The sequence below is a fragment of the Pleurodeles waltl genome, chromosome 11, assembly GCF_031143425.1.
Source record: "Pleurodeles waltl isolate 20211129_DDA chromosome 11, aPleWal1.hap1.20221129, whole genome shotgun sequence".
In the NCBI taxonomy this organism is placed as follows: domain Eukaryota; kingdom Metazoa; phylum Chordata; class Amphibia; order Caudata; family Salamandridae; genus Pleurodeles; species Pleurodeles waltl.
The window spans coordinates 989849562-989870498 of record NC_090450.1 but is presented as its reverse complement, the minus strand read 5'-3'; the positions used below and the strand labels follow the sequence as shown (position 1 = coordinate 989870498).

The window sequence follows — 20937 nt, the reverse complement described above, 5'->3', positions numbered from 1 at the left end:
CTCATCCCATAATGGTTTGCAAGGCATCACTTTTATAGAACATTTTTGCTCATAACTCTGCTATTTTGATTGTGGTGTTCTCGAGGGTCAGTACTGAGCATTGCAGTCAATATACTATAATATTCACGGCATAAAAAATAAAAAAATCACCCCATACTGCTTTGCAGGGCATTACTTGTACAAAACATTTGGTGCTCCTAGGACAATGTGACAACATTCAAAATTCTCAGTCTACATCATCTCTAAGTCCCCACAATAGGTAAGCGGGGACACCAAAATAATAACCCCTCCCACCATTCAGCGTCTCTTAAGCTTTATCATGACTGGAACTTTTGGTTTACAGCTGGGAGAAGTTTTGTTTGGAAAGCCTTTTTGCAGTATCATTGCAGTCGGCCTGTCAGCCCTAAAAACACCCTCTAGGGGCTAAGTATATGGTTACATTGCACTACTTTCTCCTGTTTTTTTCACGGGATTAGGCCCTCTAGGGGCACGCAATATGGTTACATGTCTATGTTTCTTACAAATGATATTTTTGTTAGGTTACCCTCTTGTAAGGAAATGCCTCCTTGGCATGGTTACCCCCTGACTTTTTGCCTTTGCTGATGCTATGTTTTGATTTGAAGGTGTGCTGATGCCTGCTAACCAGGCCCCAGCACCAGTGTTCTTTCCCTAACCTGTACTTTTGTTTACACAGTTGGCACACCCTGGCATTCAGGTAAGTCCCTTGTAACTGGTACCCCTGGTACCAAGGGCCCTGATGCCAGGGAAGGTCTCTAAGGGCTGCAGCATAGCTTATGCCACCCTGGGGACCCCTCACTCAGCACAGACACACTGCTTGCCAGCTTGTGTGTGCTGGTGAGGACAAAACAAGTAAGTCGACATGGCACTCCCCTCAGGGTGCCATGCCAGCCTCTCACTGCCTATGCAAGTATAGGTCAGTCACCCCTCTAGCAGGCCTTACAGCCCTAAGGCAGGGTGCACTATACCATAGGTGAGGGCACCAGTGCATGAGCACTGTGCCCCTACAGTGTCTAAGCCAAACCTTAGACATTGTAAGTGCAGGGTAGCCATAAGAGTATATGGTCTGGGAGTCTGTCAAACACGAACTCCACAGCACCATAATGGCTACACTGAAAACTGGGAAGTTTGGTATCAAACTTCTCAGCACAATAAAAGCACACTGATGCCAGTGTACATTTTATTGTAAAATATACCCCAGAGGGCACCTTAGAGGTGCCCCCTGAAACCTTAACCAACTACCTGTGTAGGCTGACTGGTTTTAGCAGCCTGCCACACTCGAGACATGTTGCTGGCCACATGGGGAGAGTGCCTGTGTCACTCTGTGGCTAGTAACAAAGGCTGCACTGGGTGGAGATGCTCATCACCTCCCCCTTGCACGAACTGTAACACCTGGCGGTGAGCCTCAAAGGCTCACCCCCTTTGTTACAGCACCACAGGGCATTCCAGCTAGTGGAGTTGCCCGCCCCCTCCCGCCACGGCCCCACTTCTGGCGGCAAGGCCGGAGGAGATAATGAGAAAAACAAGGAGGAGTCACTGGCCAGTCAGGACAGCCCCTAAGGCAACCTGAGCTGAAGTGACTCTGACTTTTAGGAATCCTCCATCTTGCAGATGGAGGATCCCCCCCAATAGGGATAGGAATGTGACCCCCTCCCCTTGGGAGGAGGCACAAAGAGGGTGTAGCAACCCTCAGGGCTAGTAGCCATTGGCTACTGCCCTCCCTGACATAAACACACCCCTAAATTCTGTATTTAGGGGCTACCCTGAACCTAGGAACTCAGATTCCTGCAACCTAAGAAGAAGAGGACTGCTGAGCTGAAAAACCCTGCAGAGAAGACGGAGACACCCACTGCTTTGGCCCCAGCTCTACCGGCCTGTCTCCCCACTTCGGAAGAAAACTGCTCCAGCGACGCTTTCCCCAGGACCAGCGACCTCTGAATCCTCAGAGGACTGCCCTGTTCTAGAAGGACCAAGAAACTCCCGAGAACAGCGGCCCTGTTCACCCAAGACTGCAACTTTGTTTCCAAAGGAGCAACTTTAAAACGACTGCGTTTCCCGCCAGAAGCGTGAGACTTGCAACTCTGCACCCGACGCCCCCGGCTCGACTTGTGGAGAAACAACACTTCAGGGAGGACTCCCCGGCGACTCCGAGACTGTGAGTAACCAAAGTTGTCCCCCCTGAGCCCCCACAGTGACGCCTGCAGAGGGAATCCCGAGGCTCCCCCTGACCGCAATTGCCTGACTCTCAGATCCAGACGCCTGGAAAAGACCCTGCACCCGCAGCCCCCAGGACCTGAAGGATCGGAACTCCAGTGCAGGAGTGACCCCCAGGAGGCCCTCTCCCTTGCCCAGGTGGTGGCTACCCCGAGGAGCCCCCCCCCTTGCCTGCCTGCATCGCTGAAGAGACCCCTTGGTCTCCCATTGATTCCAATTGAAAACCTGACGTGTATTTGCACACTGCACCAGGCCGCCCCCGTGCTGCAGAGGGTGTAGTTTCTGTGCTAATTTGTGTCCCCCCCGGTGCCCTACAAAACCCCCCTGGTCTGCCCTCCGAAGACGCGGGTACTTACCTGCTGGCAGTTTGGAACCGGGGCACCCCCTTCTCCATTGAAGCCTATGCGTTTTGGGCACCACTTTGAACTCTGCACCTGACCGCCCTGAGCTGCTGGTGTGGTAACTTTGGGGTTGCTCTGAACCCCCAACAGTGGGCTACCTTGGACCCAAACTTGAACCCCGTAGGTGGTTTACTTACCTGCAAGAACTAACAATTACTTACCTCCCCTAGAAACTGTGAAAATTGCACTGTCTAGTTTTAAAATAGCTGTGTGTGTTTTATTTGAAAAGTATATATGCTATTGTGATTACTCAAAGTTCCTAAAGTACTTACCTGCAATACCTTTCATGCAAAGTATTACATGTAGAATTTGAACCTGTGGTTCTTAAAATAAACTAAGAAAAGATAATTTTCTATACAAAAACCTATTGGCCTGGAATTGTCTCCAAGTGTGTGTTCCTCATTTATTGCCTGTGTGTATGTACAACAAATGCTTAACACTACTCCTTTGATAAACCTACTGCTCGACCACACTACCACAAAATAGAGCATTAGTATTATCTCTTTTTGCCACTATCTTACCTCTAAGGGGAACCCTTGGACTCTGTGCGTACTATTCCTTACTTTGAAATAGTGCATACAGAGCCAACTTCCTACACCTCTGGGCTGTTTATTTCTGATAAAGGTTTATATGATAATTGTATATGGTTTGATAATCTCTCCTTATTACAAATATGACCATGATTCAGGCCAATTTAACATCCGTATTAAACTATGACTGTTTGAACACTCTTGCTATGTTTGGGTGATCCCTCTAGTTTATTTCTCCTCTGTGGCTGTCTGGTATCTTTTTGGGGGGGGGAATTGTGTTAGCCAGCCTGCAACTCTGAAGGTGTGGTGGTGAAAGTGGTATTCTACTGGAATTAGCATGGCAGATTCAAATCAGGATGAAAAATGTAAACATTTTCATTTTTTGCTTTAGAGAGAAGAAGGTAAATTGAAGGACTCTAGATATGCAGAGCCACTGGAATTATATGGCAGGAAAAGACGAAATTATGAGGCAGGGTTGACTAATTTATGTGGCAAGAAAAGTCCTGTTATGAATTTACAATGCCAATAGCTCTAACTCAAACAAATGCAAGACCTTTAGCATTGCAAATGCTTGTTTAAATGATATAACTACCCAGGCTCCTGCATACCATTCCATATTCTCTCCTGTCATTGTTCTTCCACACTTTGAAGTTGATTGTAAGCAAAGTACTATGGACTGGTGGTACCCCAAACGCTTCCTTCTTCAAAAGCATGTAGGCCCCATACAATGGTGGCCTCAGGATACCAGATATCCGACTGTACTACAGGCCACTCAGCTAACTTCGATCAATGACTGGATTTTCTATAGCAGTCATGCCTCAGCTGTGAGGTTAGAATGAGACCTCCAGGAACCACTAACTCTGTGCTTAAAGCTGTACAGATCACCAATCGCTCATGCAAATCCATTCAGATTGCAACAGCTGTAATTCTCTTTAACAAATATCGGTCCATAGGATTTCACAAATGATTTGTCTTAGAAAAACATGTCTTCCCTTCAATAAATACTGAGCATGTAAACAGCACCCTCACGTTGTTACAATTAATTCTGATCGATCAAATGACAGTCCCATATCAGCTGAAATGCAAAGAATTGAAACTCTTCCAGGAACCGTGTGACTGCAACACTCAATATCACAAAATTAAAACAAACATTAAAACAAATGACCACTGATTTCTACTAACTCTGGGTTCATCTTCCGGCTAGTATCTGAAGAATATTCAACTAAAGTTGTTAAGAACCTAAGTCCCACATTCCATGGCGACGACATCATCTTACAGTTACAACTATCAAAAATAACATCTCGAAACTGGGCAAGCTCCAGGAGTTGCTTATTGACTCTCTGCTTCAAAATGGCGTCTTCCTGGACATACTAAACAAAAGACAAATCCTCTCCACCCTAAAGGCACCACATGCCGATCACAATCACCGCTCCAACATCAGACCTGTCCGCCTGCCAACCATCACCGGACAAGTAAATGAAACTCCGCTACAACAATAAAATACTCAATCTACACTCCGTGACACTCACAGGCAAAGGTGAACCCTGCCTCCTTGTCCTTTTCGATTTGTTAGCGGCTTTTAATAACAAGGCCAGATTGTGATTTGATCGGAGTAGGTTCTATTTATAACACCAGATAAAATCTGACTCTCCAAGGCTTGGAATTTACTAGGTGTGATAAATAGCACCTATTCCAAAGTTTTAGGGAATAAAATGCAGACACTGGATCTTATTGCACCAACATCCACGTTACAGTGAATAATGTACTTTTCTTTTCCCTTTTGACCCGCTGAAATGCAACCTTAACAGCTCGGAACTCTGACCCCCTGCAAACAGTGGTTTACGCATGCAATTCCTTATGGGAGCAAAATGAGCCAACGTAGGCTCTCTTGAATCAGCTTCCAACTCTGCATGAAGCTTCTCTCAGTCATTGCCTTGTGCGGGTGGCCTCCCTCTATCGCAGCCCTTTGCAGGTGGCCTGTCTCCGACAGTGCCCTGTGCAGGTGGCGTCTCTCTGACACTGCCCTGTGCAGGTGGCCTCTCACTGACAGTACCCTATGCAAGTGGACTGTCTTGACATTCCCCTGTGCAGGAAGCCACTGTTTCTCACTGCCCTGTGCAGGTACCCCCCTCTGCCCCCGCCCTGTGCAAGTGGACTCTCTTGACACTGCCCTGTGCACCTCTGTCACTGCCCTGTGCAGAGGCGCTTCTGTATCCTTGCCCTGTGCCGGTGCCCCCCTCTGCTCCCGCCCTGTGCAGGTGGCCTCTTTCTGACACTGCCCTATGCAGGTGGCGTCTCTCTGACACTGCCCTGTGCAGGTGGCCCCTCACTGACAGTACCCTATGCAAGAGGACTGTCTTGACACTGCCCTGTGCAGGATGCCACTGTTTCTCACTGCCCTGTGCAGGTACCCCCCTCTGCCCCCGCCCTGTGCAAGTGGACTCTCTTGACACTGCCCTGTGCAGAGGCGCTTCTCTATCCTTGCCCTGTGCCGGTGGCCCCCCTCTGCTCCGGCGCTGTGCAGGAGGCCTCTTTCTGACACTGCCCTGTGCAGATGGACTCTCTCTGACACTGCCCTGTGCAGGTGGCCCCTCACTGACCGTACCCTATGCAAGTGGACTGTCTTGACACTGCCCTGTGCAGGATGCCACTGTTTCTCACTGCCCTGTGCAGGTGTCCTCCTCTGCCCCCGCCCTGTGCAAGTGGACTCTCTTGACACTGCCCTGTGCACCTCTGTCACTGCCCTGTGCAGAGGCGCTTCTGTATCCTTGCCCTGTGCCGGTGCCCCCCTCTGCTCCCGCCCTGTGCAGGTGGCCTCTTTCTGACACTGCCCTGTGCAGATGGACGCTCTCTGACACTGCCCTGTGCAGGTGGCCCCTCACTGACCGTACCCTATGCAAGTGGACTGTCTTGACACTGCCCTGTGCAGGATGCCACTGTTTCTCACTGCCCTGTTCAGGTGCCCTCCTCTGCCCCCGCCCTGTGCAAGTGGACTCTCTTGACACTGCCCTGTGCACCTCTGTCACTGCCCTGTGCAGAGGCGCTTCTCTATCCTTGCCTTGTGCCGGTGGCCCCCTCTGCCCCCGCCGTGAAGGTGGCTCCTCACTGACACTGCCCTGTACAGGAGGCCTCTCTTGACACTGCCCTATGCAGGTGACCCTTACTGACACTAACCTGTGCAGGTAGCCTGCCTCTCTCTCTGACACTGCCCTGTGCAGGTTGACTCTCTCTTTGAAGCTGCCCTGTGCAGGAGGCCTCTCTCTGAAACTACCCTGTGCATGTGGCCTGCCTCTCACTCACTCTCTCTCTCTATCACTGCCCTGTGCAGGTGGACTCTCCCTGACACTGCCCTGTGCAGGGGGGCTCTCTCTCTGACACGGCCCTGTGCAGGTGGACTCTCTCTTTGAAGCTGCCCTGTGCAGGAGGCCTCTCTCTGAAACTACCTTGTGCATGTGGCCTCTCTCTCTCTCTGACACTGCCCTGTGCAGGGGCCTCTCTCTCTCTCTGACACTGCCCTGTGCAGGGGACTCTCTCTCTCTCTGACACTGCCCTGTGCAGGGGACTCTCTCTCTCTCTGACACTGCCCTGTGCAGGGGACTCTCTCTCTCTCTGACACTGCCCTGTGCAGGGGACTCTCTCTCTCTCTCTGACACTGCCCTGCTCTCTCTCTGACACTGCCCTGTGCAGGGGACTCTCTCTCTCTCTGACACTGCCCTGTGCAGGGGACTCTCTCTCTCTCTCTCTGACACTGCCCTGTGCAGGGGACTCTCTCTCTCTCTCTCTCTGACACTGCCCTGTGCAGGGGACTCTCTCTCTCTCTCTGACACTGCCCTGTGCAGGGGACTCTCTCTCTCTCTCTGACACTGCCCTGTGCAGGGGACTCTCTCTCTCTGACACTGCCCTGTGCAGGGGACTCTCTCTCTCTGACACTGCCCTGTGCAGGGGACTCTCTCTCTCTCTGACACTGCCCTGTGCAGGGGACTCTCTCTCTCTCTGACACTGCCCTGTGCAGGGGACTCTCTCTCTCTCTCTGACACTGCCCTGTGCAGGGGACTCTCTCTCTCTCTCTGACACTGCCCTGTGCAGGGGACTCTCTCTCTCTCTCTCTCTGACACTGCCCTGTGCAGGGGACTCTCTCTCTCTCTCTCTCTGACACTGCCCTGTGCAGGGGACTCTCTCTCTCTCTCTCTGACACTGCCCTGTGCAGGGGCCTCTCTCTCTCTCTCTGACACTGCCCTGTGCAGGGGCCTCTCTCTCTCTCTCTGACACTGCCCTGTGCAGGGGCCTCTCTCTCTCTCTGACACTGCCCTGTGCAGGGGACTCTCTCTCTCTGACACTGTGCAGGGGACTCTCTCTCTCTCCGACACTGCCCTGTGCAGGGGACTCTCTCTCTCTCTCTGACACTGCCCTGTGCAGGGGACTCTCTCTCTCTCTCTGACACTGCCCTGTGCAGGGGGCTCTCTCTCTCTGACACTGCCCTGTGCAGGGGACTCTCTCTCTGACACTGCCCTGTGCAGGGGACTCTCTCTCTCTCTGACACTGCCCTGTGCAGGGGACTCTCTCTCTCTCTGACACTGCCCTGTGCAGGGGACTCTCTCTCTGACACTGCCCTGTGCAGGGGACTCTCTCTCTCTCTGACACTGCCCTGTGCAGAGGACTCTCTCTCTGACACTGCCCTGTGCAGGGGACTCTCTCTCTCTGACACTGCCCTGTGCAGGGGACTCTCTCTCTCTGACACTGCCCTGTGCAGGGGACTCTCTCTCTCTCTCTGACACTGCCCTGTGCAGGGGACTCTCTCTCTCTCTCTGACACTGCCCTGTGCAGGGGACTCTCTCTCTCTCTCTGACACTGCCCTGTGCAGGGGACTCTCTCTCTCTCTCTGACACTGCCCTGTGCAGGGGACTCTCTCTCTCTCTCTGACACTGCCCTGTGCAGGGGACTCTCTCTCTCTCTCTGACACTGCCCTGTGCAGGGGACTCTCTCTCTCTCTCTGACACTGCCCTGTGCAGGGGACTCTCTCTCTCTCTCTGACACTGCCCTGTGCAGGGGACTCTCTCTCTCTCTCTGACACTGCCCTGTGCAGGGGCCTCTCTCTCTCTCTCTGACACTGCCCTGTGCAGGGGGCTCTCTCTCTCTGACACTGCCCTGTGCAGGGGACTCTCTCTCTCTGACACTGCCCTGTGCAGGGGACTCTCTCTCTCTCTGACACTGCCCTGTGCAGGGGGCTCTCTCTCTCTCTGACACTGCCCTGTGCAGGGGGCTCTCTCTCTCTCTGACACTGCCCTGTGCAGGGGGCCTCTCTCTCTCTCTGACACTGCCCTGTGCAGGGGGCTCTCTCTCTCTCTGACACTGCCCTGTGCAGGGGACTCTCTCTCTCTGACACTGCCCTGTGCAGGGGACTCTCTCTCTCTGACACTGCCCTGTGCAGGAGACTCTCTCTCTCTCTCTGACACTGCCCTGTGCAGGGGACTCTCTCTCTATCTGACACTGCCCTGTGCAGGGGACTCTCTCTCTCTCTCTGACACTGCCCTGTGCAGGGGACTCTCTCTCTCTGACACTGCCCTGTGCAGGGGACTCTCTCTCTCTCTGACACTGCCCTGTGCAGGGGACTCTCTCTCTCTGACACTGCCCTGTGCAGGGGACTCTCTCTCTCTGGACACTGCCCTGTGCAGGGGACTCTCTCTCTCTGACACTGCCCTGTGCAGGGGACTCTCTCTCTCTCTCTGACACTGCCCTGTGCAGGGGACTCTCTCTCTCTCTCTGACACTGCCCTGTGCAGGGGACTCTCTCTCTCTCTCTGACACTGCCCTGTGCAGGGGGACTCTCTCTCTCTCTCTCTCTGACACTGCCCTGTGCAGGGGACTCTCTCTCTCTCTCTGACACTGCCCTGTGCAGGGGACTCTCTCTCTCTCTCTGACACTGCCCTGTGCAGGGGACTCTCTCTCTCTCTCTCTGACACTGCCCTGTGCAGGGGACTCTATCTCTCTCTGACACTGCCCTGTGCAGGGGACTCTCTCTCTCTCTCTGACACTGCCCTGTGCAGGGGGCCGCTCTCTCTCTCTGACACTGCCCTGTGCAGGGGGGCTCTCTCTCTCTGACACTGCCCTGTGCAGGGGGCTCTCTCTCTCTGACACTGCCCTGTGCAGGGGCCTCTCTCTCTCTCTGACACTGCCCTGTGCAGGGGCCTCTCTCTCTCTCTGACACTGCCCTGTGCAGGGGACTCTCTCTCTCTCTGACACTGCCCTGTGCAGGGGGCTCTCTCTCTCTCTGACACTGCCCTGTGCAGGGGGCTCTCTCTCTCTCTGACACTGCCCTGTGCAGGGGGCTCTCTCTCTCTGACACTGCCCTGTGCAGGGGACTCTCTCTCTCTGACACTGCCCTGTGCAGGAGACTCTCTCTCTCTCTCTGACACTGCCCTGTGCAGGGGACTCTCTCTCTCTCTCTGACACTGCCCTGTGCAGGGGACTCTCTCTCTCTCTCTGACACTGCCCTGTGCAGGGGACTCTCTCTCTCTCTCTGACACTGCCCTGTGCAGGGGACTCTCTCTCTCTCTCTGACACTGCCCTGTGCAGGGGACTCTCTCTCTCTCTCTGACACTGCCCTGTGCAGGGGACTCTCTCTCTCTGACACTGCCCTGTGCAGGGGACTCTCTCTCTCTCTGACACTGCCCTGTGCAGGGGACTCTCTCTCTCTCTGACACTGCCCTGTGCAGGGGACTCTCTCTCTCTCTGACACTGCCCTGTGCAGGGGACTCTCTCTCTCTCTGACACTGCCCTGTGCAGGGGACTCTCTCTCTCTCTGACACTGCCCTGTGCAGGGGACTCTCTCTCTCTCTGACACTGCCCTGTGCAGGGGACTCTCTCTCTCTCTCTGACACTGCCCTGTGCAGGGGACTCTCTCTCTCTCTCTGACACTGCCCTGTGCAGGGGACTCTCTCTCTCTCTCTGACACTGCCCTGTGCAGGGGACTCTCTCTCTCTCTCTCTGACACTGCCCTGTGCAGGGGACTCTCTCTCTCTCTCTGACACTGCCCTGTGCAGGGGGCTCTCTCTCTCTCTGACACTGCCCTGTGCAGGGGGCTCTCTCTCTCTCTCTGGACACTGCCCTGTGGCAGGGGCCTCTCTCTCTCTCTCTGAACACTGCCCTGTGCAGGGGCTCTCTCTCTCTCTGACACTGCCCTGTGCAGGGGCCTCTCTCTCTCTCTGACACTGCCCTGTGCAGGGGCCTCTCTCTCTCTCTGACACTGCCCTGTGCAGGGGCCTCTCTCTCTCTCTGACACTGCCCTGTGCAGGGGCCTCTCTCTCTCTCTGACACTGCCCTGTGCAGGGGCCTCTCTCTCTCTCTGACACTGCCCTGTGCAGGGGCCTCTCTCTCTCTCTGACACTGCCCCTGTGCAGGGGCCACGCTCTCTCTCTCTGACCACTGCCCTGTGGCCTCTCTCTCTCTCTCTGACACTGCCCTGCTCTCTCTCTGACACTGCCCTGTGCAGGGGACTCTCTCTCTCTCTGACACTGCCCTGTGCAGGGGACACTCTCTCTCTCTCTGACACTGCCCTGTGCAGGGGACTCTCTCTCTCTCTGACACTGCCCTGTGCAGGGGACTCTCTCTCTCTCTGACACTGCCCTGTGCAGGGGACTCTCTCTCTCTGACACTGACCTGTGCAGGGGACTCTCTCTCTCTCTGACACTGCCCTGTGCAGGGGACTCTCTCTCTCTCTGACACTGCCCTGTGCAGGGGGCTCTCTCTCTCTCTGACACTGCCCTGTGCAGGGGGCTCTCTCTCTCTCTGACACTGCCCTGTGCAGGGGGCTCTCTCTCTCTCTGACACTGCCCTGTGCAGGGGACTCTCTCTCTCTCTGGACACTGCCCTGTGCAGGGGACTCTCTCTCTCTCTGACACTGCCCTGTGCAGGGGACCTCTCTCTCTCTCTGACACTGCCCTGTGCAGGGGACTCTCTCTCTCTCTCTGACACTGCCCTGTGCAGGGGACTCTCTCTCTCTCTGACACTGCCCTGTGCAGGGGACTCTCTCTCTCTCTCTGACACTGCCCTGTGCAGGGGACTCTCTCTCTCTCTCTGACACTGCCCTGTGCAGGGGACTCTCTCTCTCTCTGACACTGCCCTGTGCAGGGGACTCTCTCTCTCTCTCTGACACTGCCCTGTGCAGGGGCCGCTCTCTCTCTCTGACACGGCCCTGTGCAGGGGGCTCTCTCTCTCTGACACTGCCCTGTGCAGGGGGCTCTCTCTCTCTGACACTGCCCTGTGCAGGGGCCTCTCTCTCTCTCTGACACTGCCCTGTGCAGGGGCCTCTCTCTCTCTCTGACACTGCCCTGTGCAGGGGGACTCTCTCTCTCTCTGACACTGCCCTGTGCAGGGGGGCTCTCTCTCTCTCTGACACTGCCCTGTGCAGGGGGCTCTCTCTCTCTCTGACACTGCCCTGTGCAGGGGACTCTCTCTCTCTGACACTGCCCTGTGCAGGGGACTCTCTCTCTCTGACACTGCCCTGTGCAGGAGACTCTCTCTCTCTCTCTGACACTGCCCTGTGCAGGGGACTCTCTCTCTCTCTCTGACACTGCCCTGTGCAGGGGACTCTCTCTCTCTCTCTGACACTGCCCTGTGCAGGGGACTCCTCTCTCTCTCTCTGACACTGCCCTGTGCAGGGGACTCTCTCTCTCTCTCTGACACTGCCCTGTGCAGGGGACTCTCTCTCTCTCTCTGACACTGCCCTGTGCAGGGGACTCTCTCTCTCTCTCTGACACTGCCTGTGCAGGGGACTCTCTCTCTCTGACACTGCCCTGTGCAGGGGACTCTCTCTCTCTCTGACACTGCCCTGTGCAGGGGGACTCTCTCTCTCTCTGACACTGCCCTGTGCAGGGGGGGACTCTCTCTCTCTCTGACACTGCCCTGTGGCAGGGGACTCTCTCTCTCTCTGACACTGCCCTGTGCAGGGGACTCTCTCTCTCTCTGACACTGCCCTGTGCAGGGGACTCTCTCTCTCTCTGACACTGCCCTGTGCAGGGGACTCTCTCTCTCTCTCTGACACTGCCCTGTGCAGGGGACTCTCTCTCTCTCTCTGACACTGCCCTGTGCAGGGGACTCTCTCTCTCTCTCTGACACTGCCCTGTGCAGGGGACTCTCTCTCTCTCTGACACTGCCCTGTGCAGGGGGCTCTCTCTCTCTCTGACACTGCCCTGTGCAGGGGGCTCTCTCTCTCTGACACTGCCCTGTGCAGGGGCCTCTCTCTCTCTCTCTGACACTGCCCTGTGCAGGGGCCTCTCTCTCTGACACTGCCCTGTGCAGGGGCCTCTCTCTCTCTCTCTGACACTTGCCCTGTGCAGGGGCCTCTCTCTCTCTCTGACACTGCCCTGTGCAGGGGCCTCTCTCTCTCTCTGACACTGCCCTGGTGCAGGGGCCTCTCTCTCTCTCTGACACTGCCCTGTGCAGGGGCCTCTCTCTCTCTCTGACACTGCCCTGTGCAGGGGCCTCTCTCTCTCTCTCTCTGACACTGCCCTGTGCAGGGGACTCTCTCTCTCTCTCTGACAACTGCCCTGGCTCTCTCTCTGACACTGCCCTGTGCAGGGGACTCTCTCTCTCTCTGACACTGGGGCCCCTGTGCAGGGGACACTCTCTCTCTCTCTGACACTGCCCTGTGGCAGGGGACTCTCTCTCTCTCTGACACTGCCCTGTGCAGGGGACTCTCTCTCTCTCTGACACTGCCCTGTGCAGGGGACTCTCTCTCTCTGACACTGACCTGTGCAGGGGACTCTCTCTCTCTCTGACACTGCCCTGTGCAGGGGACTCTCTCTCTCTCTGACACTGCCCCTGTGCAGGGGGCTCTCTCTCTCTCTGACACTGCCCTGTGCAGGGGGCTCTCTCTCTCTCTGACACTGCCCTGTGCAGGGGACTCTCTCTCTCTCTGACACTGCCCTGTGCAGGGGACTCTCTCTCTCTCTGACACTGCCCTGTGCAGGGGACTCTCTCTCTCTCTGACACTGCCCTGTGCAGGGGACTCTCTCTCTCTCTGACACTGCCCTGTGCAGGGGACTCTCTCTCTCTCTGACACTGCCCTGTGCAGGGGACTCTCTCTCTCTCTCTGACACTGCCCTGTGCAGGGGACTCTCTCTCTCTCTGACACTGCCCTGTGCAGGGGACTCTCTCTCTCTCTCTGACACTGCCCTGTGCAGGGGACTCTCTCTCTCTCTCTGACACTGCCCTGTGCAGGGGACTCTCTCTCTCTCTGACACTGCCCTGTGCAGGGGACTCTCTCTCTCTCTGACACTGCCCTGTGCAGGGGGCTCTCTCTCTCTCTGACACTGCCCTGTGCAGGGGGCTCTCTCTCTCTCTGACACTGCCCTGTGCAGGGGCCTCTCTCTCTCTCTCTCTGACACTGCCCTGTGCAGGGGCCTCTCTCTCTCTCTGACACTGCCCTGTGCAGGGGCCTCTCTCTCTCTCTGACACTGCCCTGTGCAGGGGCCTCTCTCTCTCTCTGACACTGCCCTGTGCAGGGGACTCTCTCTCTCTCTGACACTGCCCTGTGCAGGGGACTCTCTCTCTCTCTCTGACACTGCCCTGTGCAGGGGACTCTCTCTCTCTCTCTGACACTGCCCTGTGCAGGGGACTCTCTCTCTCTCTCTGACACTGCCCTGTGCAGGGGACTCTCTCTCTCTCTCTGACACTGCCCTGTGCAGGGGACTCTCTCTCTCACTGACACTTCCCTGTGCAGGGGACTCTCTCTCTCTCTGACACTGCCCTGTGCAGGGAACTCTCTCTCTCTGACACTGCCCTGTGCAGGGGACTCTCTCTCTCTCTGACACTGCCCTGTGCAGGGGGCTCTCTCTCTCTCTGACACTGCCCTGTGCAGGGGACTCTCTCTCTCTCTGACACTGCCCTGTGCAGGGGACTCTCTCTCTCTCTCTCTGACACTGCCCTGTTCAGGGGACTCTCTCTCTCTCTCTCTGACACTGCCCTGTGCAGGGGACTCTCTCTCTCTCTCTGACACTGCCCTGTGCAGGGGACTCTCTCTCTCTCTGACACTGCCCTGTGCAGGGGACTCTCTCTCTCTCTGACACTGCCCTGTGCAGGGGACTCTCTCTCTCTCTGACACTGCCCTGTGCAGAGGACTCTCTCTCTCTCTCTCTCTGACACTGCCCTGTGCAGGGGACTCTCTCTCTCTGACACTGCCCTGTGCAGGGGACTCTCTCTCTCTCTGACACTGCCCTGTGCAGGGGCCTCTCTCTCTCTCTGACACTGCCCTGTGCAGGGGGCTCTCTCTCTCTCTGACACTGCCCTGTGCAGGGGGCTCTCTCTCTCTCTGACACTGCCCTGTGCAGGGGGCTCTCTCTCTCTCTGACACTGCCCTGTGCAGGGGGCTCTCTCTCTCTCTGACACTGCCCTGTGCAGGGGGCTCTCTCTCTCTCTGACACTGCCCTGTGCAGGGGACTCTCTCTCTCTCTGACACTGCCCTGTGCAGGGGACTCTCTCTCTCTCTGACACTGCCCTGTGCAGGGGGGCTCTCTCTCTCTCTGACACTGCCCTGTGCAGGGGGCTCTCTCTCTCTCTGACACTGCCCTGTGCAGGGGGCTCTCTCTCTCTCTGACACTGCCCTGTGCAGGGGACTCTCTCTCTCTCTGACACTGCCCTGTGCAGGGGGCTCTCTCTCTCTCTGACACTGCCCTGTGCAGGGGACTCTCTCTCTCTGCACTGCCCTGTGCAGGGGACTCTCTCTCTCTCTCTGACACTGCCCTGTGCAGGAGACTCTCTCTCTCTCTCTGACACTGCCCTGTGCAGGGGACTCTCTCTCTCTCTGACACTGCCCTGTGCAGGGGACTCTCTCTCTATCTGACACTGCCCTGTGCAGGGGACTCTCTCTCTCTCTGACACTGCCCTGTGCAGGGGACTCTCTCTCTCTCTCTGACACTGCCCTGTGCAGGGGACTCTCTCTCTCTCTGACACTGCCCTGTGCAGAGGACTCTCTCTCTCTCTGACACTGCCCTGTGCAGGGGACTCTCTCTCTCTGACACTGCCCTGTGCAGGGGACTCTCTCTCTCTGACACTGCCCTGTGCAGGGGACTCTCTCTCTCTGACACTGCCCTGTGCAGGGGACTCTCTCTCTCTGACACTGCCCTGTGCAGGGGACTCTCTCTCTCTCTCTGACACTGCCCTGTGCAGGGGACTCTCTCTCTCTCTCTGACACTGCCCTGTGCAGGGGACTCTCTCTCTCTCTCTGACACTGCCCTGTGCAGGGGACTCTCTCTCTCTCTCTGACACTGCCCTGTGCAGGGGACTCTCTCTCTCTCTCTGACACTGCCCTGTGCAGGGGACTCTCTCTCTCTCTGACACTGCCCTGTGCAGGGGACTCTCTCTCTCTCTCTGACACTGCCCTGTGCAGGGGCCTCTCTCTCTCTCTGACACTGCCCTGTGCAGGGGGCTCTCTCTCTCTGACACTGCCCTGTGCAGGGGGCTCTCTCTCTCTGACACTGCCCTGTGCAGGGGCCTCTCTCTCTCTCTGACACTGCCCTGTGCAGGGGACTCTCTCTCTCTCTGACACTGCCCTGTGCAGGGGACTCTCTCTCTCTCTGACACTGCCCTGTGCAGGGGGCTCTCTCTCTCTCTGACACTGCCCTGTGCAGGGGGCTCTCTCTCTCTCTGACACTGCCCTGTGCAGGGGGCTCTCTCTCTCTGACACTGCCCTGTGCAGGGGACTCTCTCTCTCTGACACTGCCCTGTGCAGGAGACTCTCTCTCTCTGACACTGCCCTGCTCTCTCTCTGACACTGCCCTGTGCAGGGGACTCTCTCTCTCTCTCTGACACTGCCCTGTGCAGGGGACTCTCTCTCTCTCTCTGACACTGCCCTGTGCAGGGGACTCTCTCTCTCTCTCTCTCTGACACTGCCCTGTGCAGGGGACTCTCTCTCTCTCTCTGACACTGCCCTGTGCAGGGGACTCTCTCTCTCACTGACACTTCCCTGTGCAGGGGACTCTCTCTCTCACTGACACTTCCCTGTGCAGGGGACTCTCTCTCTCTCTGACACTGCCCTGTGCAGGGAACTCTCTCTCTCTGACACTGCCCTGTGCAGGGGACTCTCTCTCTCTCTGACACTGCCCTGTGCAGGGGGCTCTCTCTCTCTCTGACACTGCCCTGTGCAGGGGACTCTCTCTCTCTCTGACACTGCCCTGTGCAGGGGACTCTCTCTCTCTCTCTGACACTGCCCTGTGCAGGGGACTCTCTCTCTCTCTCTGACACTGCCCTGTGCAGGGGACTCTCTCTCTCTCTCTGACACTGCCCTGTGCAGGGGACTCTCTCTCTCTCTGACACTGCCCTGTGCAGGGGACTCTCTCTCTCTCTGACACTGCCCTGTGCAGGGGACTCTCTCTCTCTCTGACACTGCCCTGTGCAGAGGACTCTCTCTCTCTCTCTCTCTGACACTGCCCTGTGCAGGGGACTCTCTCTCTCTGACACTGCCCTGTGCAGGGGACTCTCTCTCTCTCTGACACTGCCCTGTGCAGGGGCCTCTCTCTCTCTCTGACACTGCCCTGTGCAGGGGACTCTCTCTCTCTCTCTCTGACACTGCCCTGCTCTCTCTCTGACACTGCCCTGTGCAGGGGACTCTCTCTCTCTCTGACACTGCCCTGTGCAGGGGACTCTCTCTCTCTCTCTGACACTGCCCTGTGCAGGGGACTCTCTCTCTCTCCCTGACACTGCCCTGTGCAGGGGACTCTCTCTCTCTCCCTGACACTGCCCTGTGCAGGGGACTCTCTCTCTCTCTCTGACACTGCCCTGTGCAGGGGACTCTCTCTCTCTCTGACACTGCCCTGTGCAGGGGACTCTCTCTCTCCCTGACACTGCCCTGTGCAGGGGACTCTCTCTCTCTCTGACACTGCCCTGTGCAGGGGACTCTCTCTCTCTCTCTGACACTGCCCTGTGCAGGGGACTCTCTCTCTCTCTCTGACACTGCCCTGTGCAGGGGACTCTCTCTCTCTCTCTGACACTGCCCTGTGCAGGGGACTCTCTCTCTCTCTGACACTGCCCTGTGCAGGGGACTCTCTCTCTCTCTGACACTGCCCTGTGCAGGGGACTCTCTCTCTCTCTGACACTGCCCTGTGCAGGGGACTCTCTCTCTCTCTGACACTGCCCTGTGCAGGGGACTCTCTCTCTCTCTGACACTGCCCTGTGCAGAGGACTCTCTCTCTCTCTCTCTCTCTCTGACACTGCCCTGTGCAGGGGACTCTCTCTCTCTGACACTGCCCTGTGCAGGGGACTCTCTCTCTCTCTGACACTGCCCTGTGCAGGGGCCTCTCTCTCTCTCTCTGACACTGCCCTGTGCAGGGGACTCTCTCTCTCTCTCTGACACTGCCCTGCTCTCTCTCTGACACTGCCCTGTGCAGGGGACTCTCTCTCTCTCTGACACTGCCCTGTGCAGGGGACTCTCTCTCTCTCTGACACTGCCCTGTGCAGGGGACTCTCTCTCTCTCTCTGACACTGCCCTGTGCAGGGGACTCTCTCTCTCTCCCTGACACTGCCCTGTGCAGGGGACTCTCTCTCTCTCTGACACTGCCCTGTGCAGGGGACTCTCTCTCTCTCTCTGACACTGCCCTGTGCAGGGGACTCTCTCTCTCTCCCTGACACTGCCCTGTGCAGGGGACTCTCTCTCTCTCTGACACTGCCCTGTGCAGGGGACTCTCTCTCTCTCTGACACTGCCCTGTGCAGGGGACTCTCTCTCTCTCTCTGACACTGCCCTGTGCAGGGGACTCTCTCTCTCTCTCTGACACTGCCCTGTGCAGGGGACTCTCTCTCTCTCTGACACTGCCCTGTGCAGGGGACTCTCTCTCTCTCTGACACTGCCCTGTGCAGGGGGCTCTCTCTCTCTCTGACACTGCCCTGTGCAGGGGGCTCTCTCTCTCTCTGACACTGCCCTGTGCAGGGGGCTCTCTCTCTCTCTGACACTGCCCTGTGCAGGGGACTCTCTCTCTCTCTGACACTGCCCTGTGCAGGGGACTCTCTCTCTCTGACACTGCCCTGTGCAGGGGACTCTCTCTCTCTGACACTGCCCTGTGCAGGGGACTCTCTCTCTCTCTCTGACACTGCCCTGTGCAGGGGACTCTCTCTCTCTGACTCTGCCCTGTGCAGGGGGCTCTCTCTCTCTCTGACACTGCCCTGTGCAGGGGGCTCTCTCTCTCTCTGACACTGCCCTGTGCAGGGGACTCTCTCTCTCTCTGACACTGCCCTGTGCAGGGGACTCTCTCTCTCTGACACTGCCCTGTGCAGGGGACTCTCTCTCTCTGACACTGCCCTGTGCAGGGGACTCTCTCTCTCTCTGACACTGCCCTGTGCAGGGGGCTCTCTCTCTCTCTGACACTGCCCTGTGCAGGGGGCTCTCTCTCTCTCTGACACTGCCCTGTGCAGGGGGCTCTCTCTCTCTCTGACACTGCCCTGTGCAGGGGACTCTCTCTCTCTCTGACACTGCCCTGTGCAGGGGACTCTCTCTCTCTCTCTCTGACACTGCCCTGTGCAGGGGACTCTCTCTCTCTGACACTGCCCTGTGCAGGGGACTCTCTCTCTCTCTCTGACACTGCCCTGTGCAGGGGACTCTCTCTCTCTGACTCTGCCCTGTGCAGGGGACTCTCTCTCTCTGACTCTGCCCTGTGCATGGGGCCCCTCTCTGCTGTTACACTTTGGGGAGCCCCTTTGCCCCACCTCGCCCCCCCCCCCTTTCCCGGGGTGCCCTTTCGTTAGTCCCACTCTTCCTTGGCACCCCTGGATCTAATTTCTGAACCCCGATGACTGATGCCCCCGAGTTCGTAGCTGCCCCGATCCCCTCCCGCCTCCGCCCCCGGGGGGGGGAGCAGACGCGGCCCCCACTCACCATTGTGGTTGACCCAGGCCGGCTTGACGAGCTTCATGGTCGGCCCGCCCCCCGGGGGTGTCCCTCGGGGGCCTCTCAGAGCCGGGGCCCCTCCATGGCCCGCCCGCGCGCTCCCCGCCTCCCTGCGCCGCCCCTCAGCGCCGCTCCAGCCCCGGCGGCCCGGCCGGAAGTGAGGGCGGCGGACGGTGTCCGGCCGGGAACGGGGCCCGGCAGGAGGGTTCCGGCCTGGGTGGGAGGGGGGTCTGAAACACGGGGGGGGGGGGGGGGACACAGAGGCCGGGGGGGGGGGGACCTGAAAGGTCCGACCGGAAGTGAGGGCGGCGGACAGGGTCCGGCCGGGAACGGGGCCCGGCAGGAGGGTTCCGGGGGGGCGGAATATTATCGGGGGGGGGGTCTGAAACACTGGGGGACACACAGAGGCTGGGGGGGATAGATGGGGGGTTAAGGGTCTGACCGGAAGTGATAGCGGCGGACAAGGTCCGTCAGGGAACGGGGCCCGGGCAGGAGGGTTCCGGCCTGGGGTCTCCGGCCGGAAGTGACCCTCCTGCCGGGGCCTGTGAGGGGCAGACACGGGAGAGGGGGTTCTGAGGCCGCCGGGGGCTGCGGGACACCCGGGCCCCTGTGGGGTGAAGGGGCCCCCGAGTTCCAGAACGCTGTAACGGGGGGCGGGGACCGTGGCCTCTTGTGAGCGCCGTGAGGCAGCGGCTTCAGTGAGCTACAGAGGGCGGGTAGGGGAGGGGCGCCCTCTGGCAGGGAGACCCGAAGGTCGCACGTCACAGAACCCCAAGGTCACTACGTCACAGGTGGACGGGGCCCTCGAGCCCCTGGAAACCCCAGGGGAGCGGGTCAGCGCGCCGATGACGTCACAGGAAGTGTCAGAGAAACTGTGGGAGCGTCACTATTTTTTAGGAACAGCAGCACAGTGTCACAGGAAGTGACGTCAGGCGGCCATTGGCAACACAAGTGACGCCAGAGAAACCATTTGGAGCATCAAAGCTTAAGTTACACCAGCACAGTGTCAGAGAAAATGACGTCAAGCGACCGTTGACAACGCAAGTGATGAATGAGAAAACTATGGGAGCATCAAAACTAACACTGACACAGGAAGTGACGTCAATCGAATATTGACAACACAAGTGACGTCAGGGAAACTGGGAGCTTCAAATCTTCGCAGCACAGTGTCACAGGGAGAGACTGCAGGCGACTATTGACAACACACAAGAGACTATGGGAACATGACAACCTCACTGTGTGTATACATGTAGAGGAGCAACACTCATCCCATTCAACAGAGGGGGTCTTATGAGAAGCCCCTCCCTCACCACACAGGGATGGGGTGCCCTGAAGCCTCCTGAGCGCCTTTGAGCCGTTCTGTACAAAGCAGAGCTCTAAACCGACTCACATTTAGAGATCAGGTGACAGCCCACCTCACCAGACGTGCCAGTTCGCCTTCCGTGAGGGAGAGCTCTACCCAGTCTCAAAATGAGTGAGTCTCACTCGTGATGAGTGAGACTTTAGTTGACTGGTAAACATGGCTAAATCTACGGGGACTATCTGAAGGACGCTGTTTCATGTGACAGTCTCGTGCATTCTGGGTATTATATTAACACACCTGATAGCATTGATTCGTAGTTATAAAAAGAAAGGATTGTACACCGTGTCAATGATAATATTGAACGAGGTTGCCACTCTGGCAAGGCGTTTGGCGCAGTATTGGTGGGTCAAATTCCCTGGTTGCTCTGAGGCAAGGTCCTGGGGAGGGATTTAGTAAAGGGCAAAGTTAGTGCTGTTGCAGAATAGTGAAGGTGATCCAGAGCAGATTTTTAGAAAAGTACAATTTTAGATAACACACTGGAGATAACTGGGAAAAAAACCTCTAAAATGCAAATAGCAGAAGCTCCCACATCACCATTTA

General features: G+C 57.1%; 1 protein-coding gene across 4 annotated transcripts in view; it reads right to left on the bottom strand.

Moving 5' to 3' along the window:
- Nucleotides 1–19281, bottom strand: part of HIRA (histone cell cycle regulator) — a 391587-nt gene extending 372306 nt beyond the window's left edge. For 3 of the 4 annotated variants that reach the window (XM_069215322.1, XM_069215324.1, XM_069215326.1), the window contains exon 1: nucleotides 19023–19280. In XM_069215322.1, the coding sequence (XP_069071423.1) occupies nucleotides 19023–19059 (37 nt within the window). In that variant the 5' untranslated portion in view covers nucleotides 19060–19280. Of the gene's footprint in view, nucleotides 1–19022 lie in introns of all 4 variants that reach the window. The other variant, XM_069215325.1, reaches the window with a different exon arrangement.
- Nucleotides 19282–20937: the final 1656 nt, after the last annotated feature.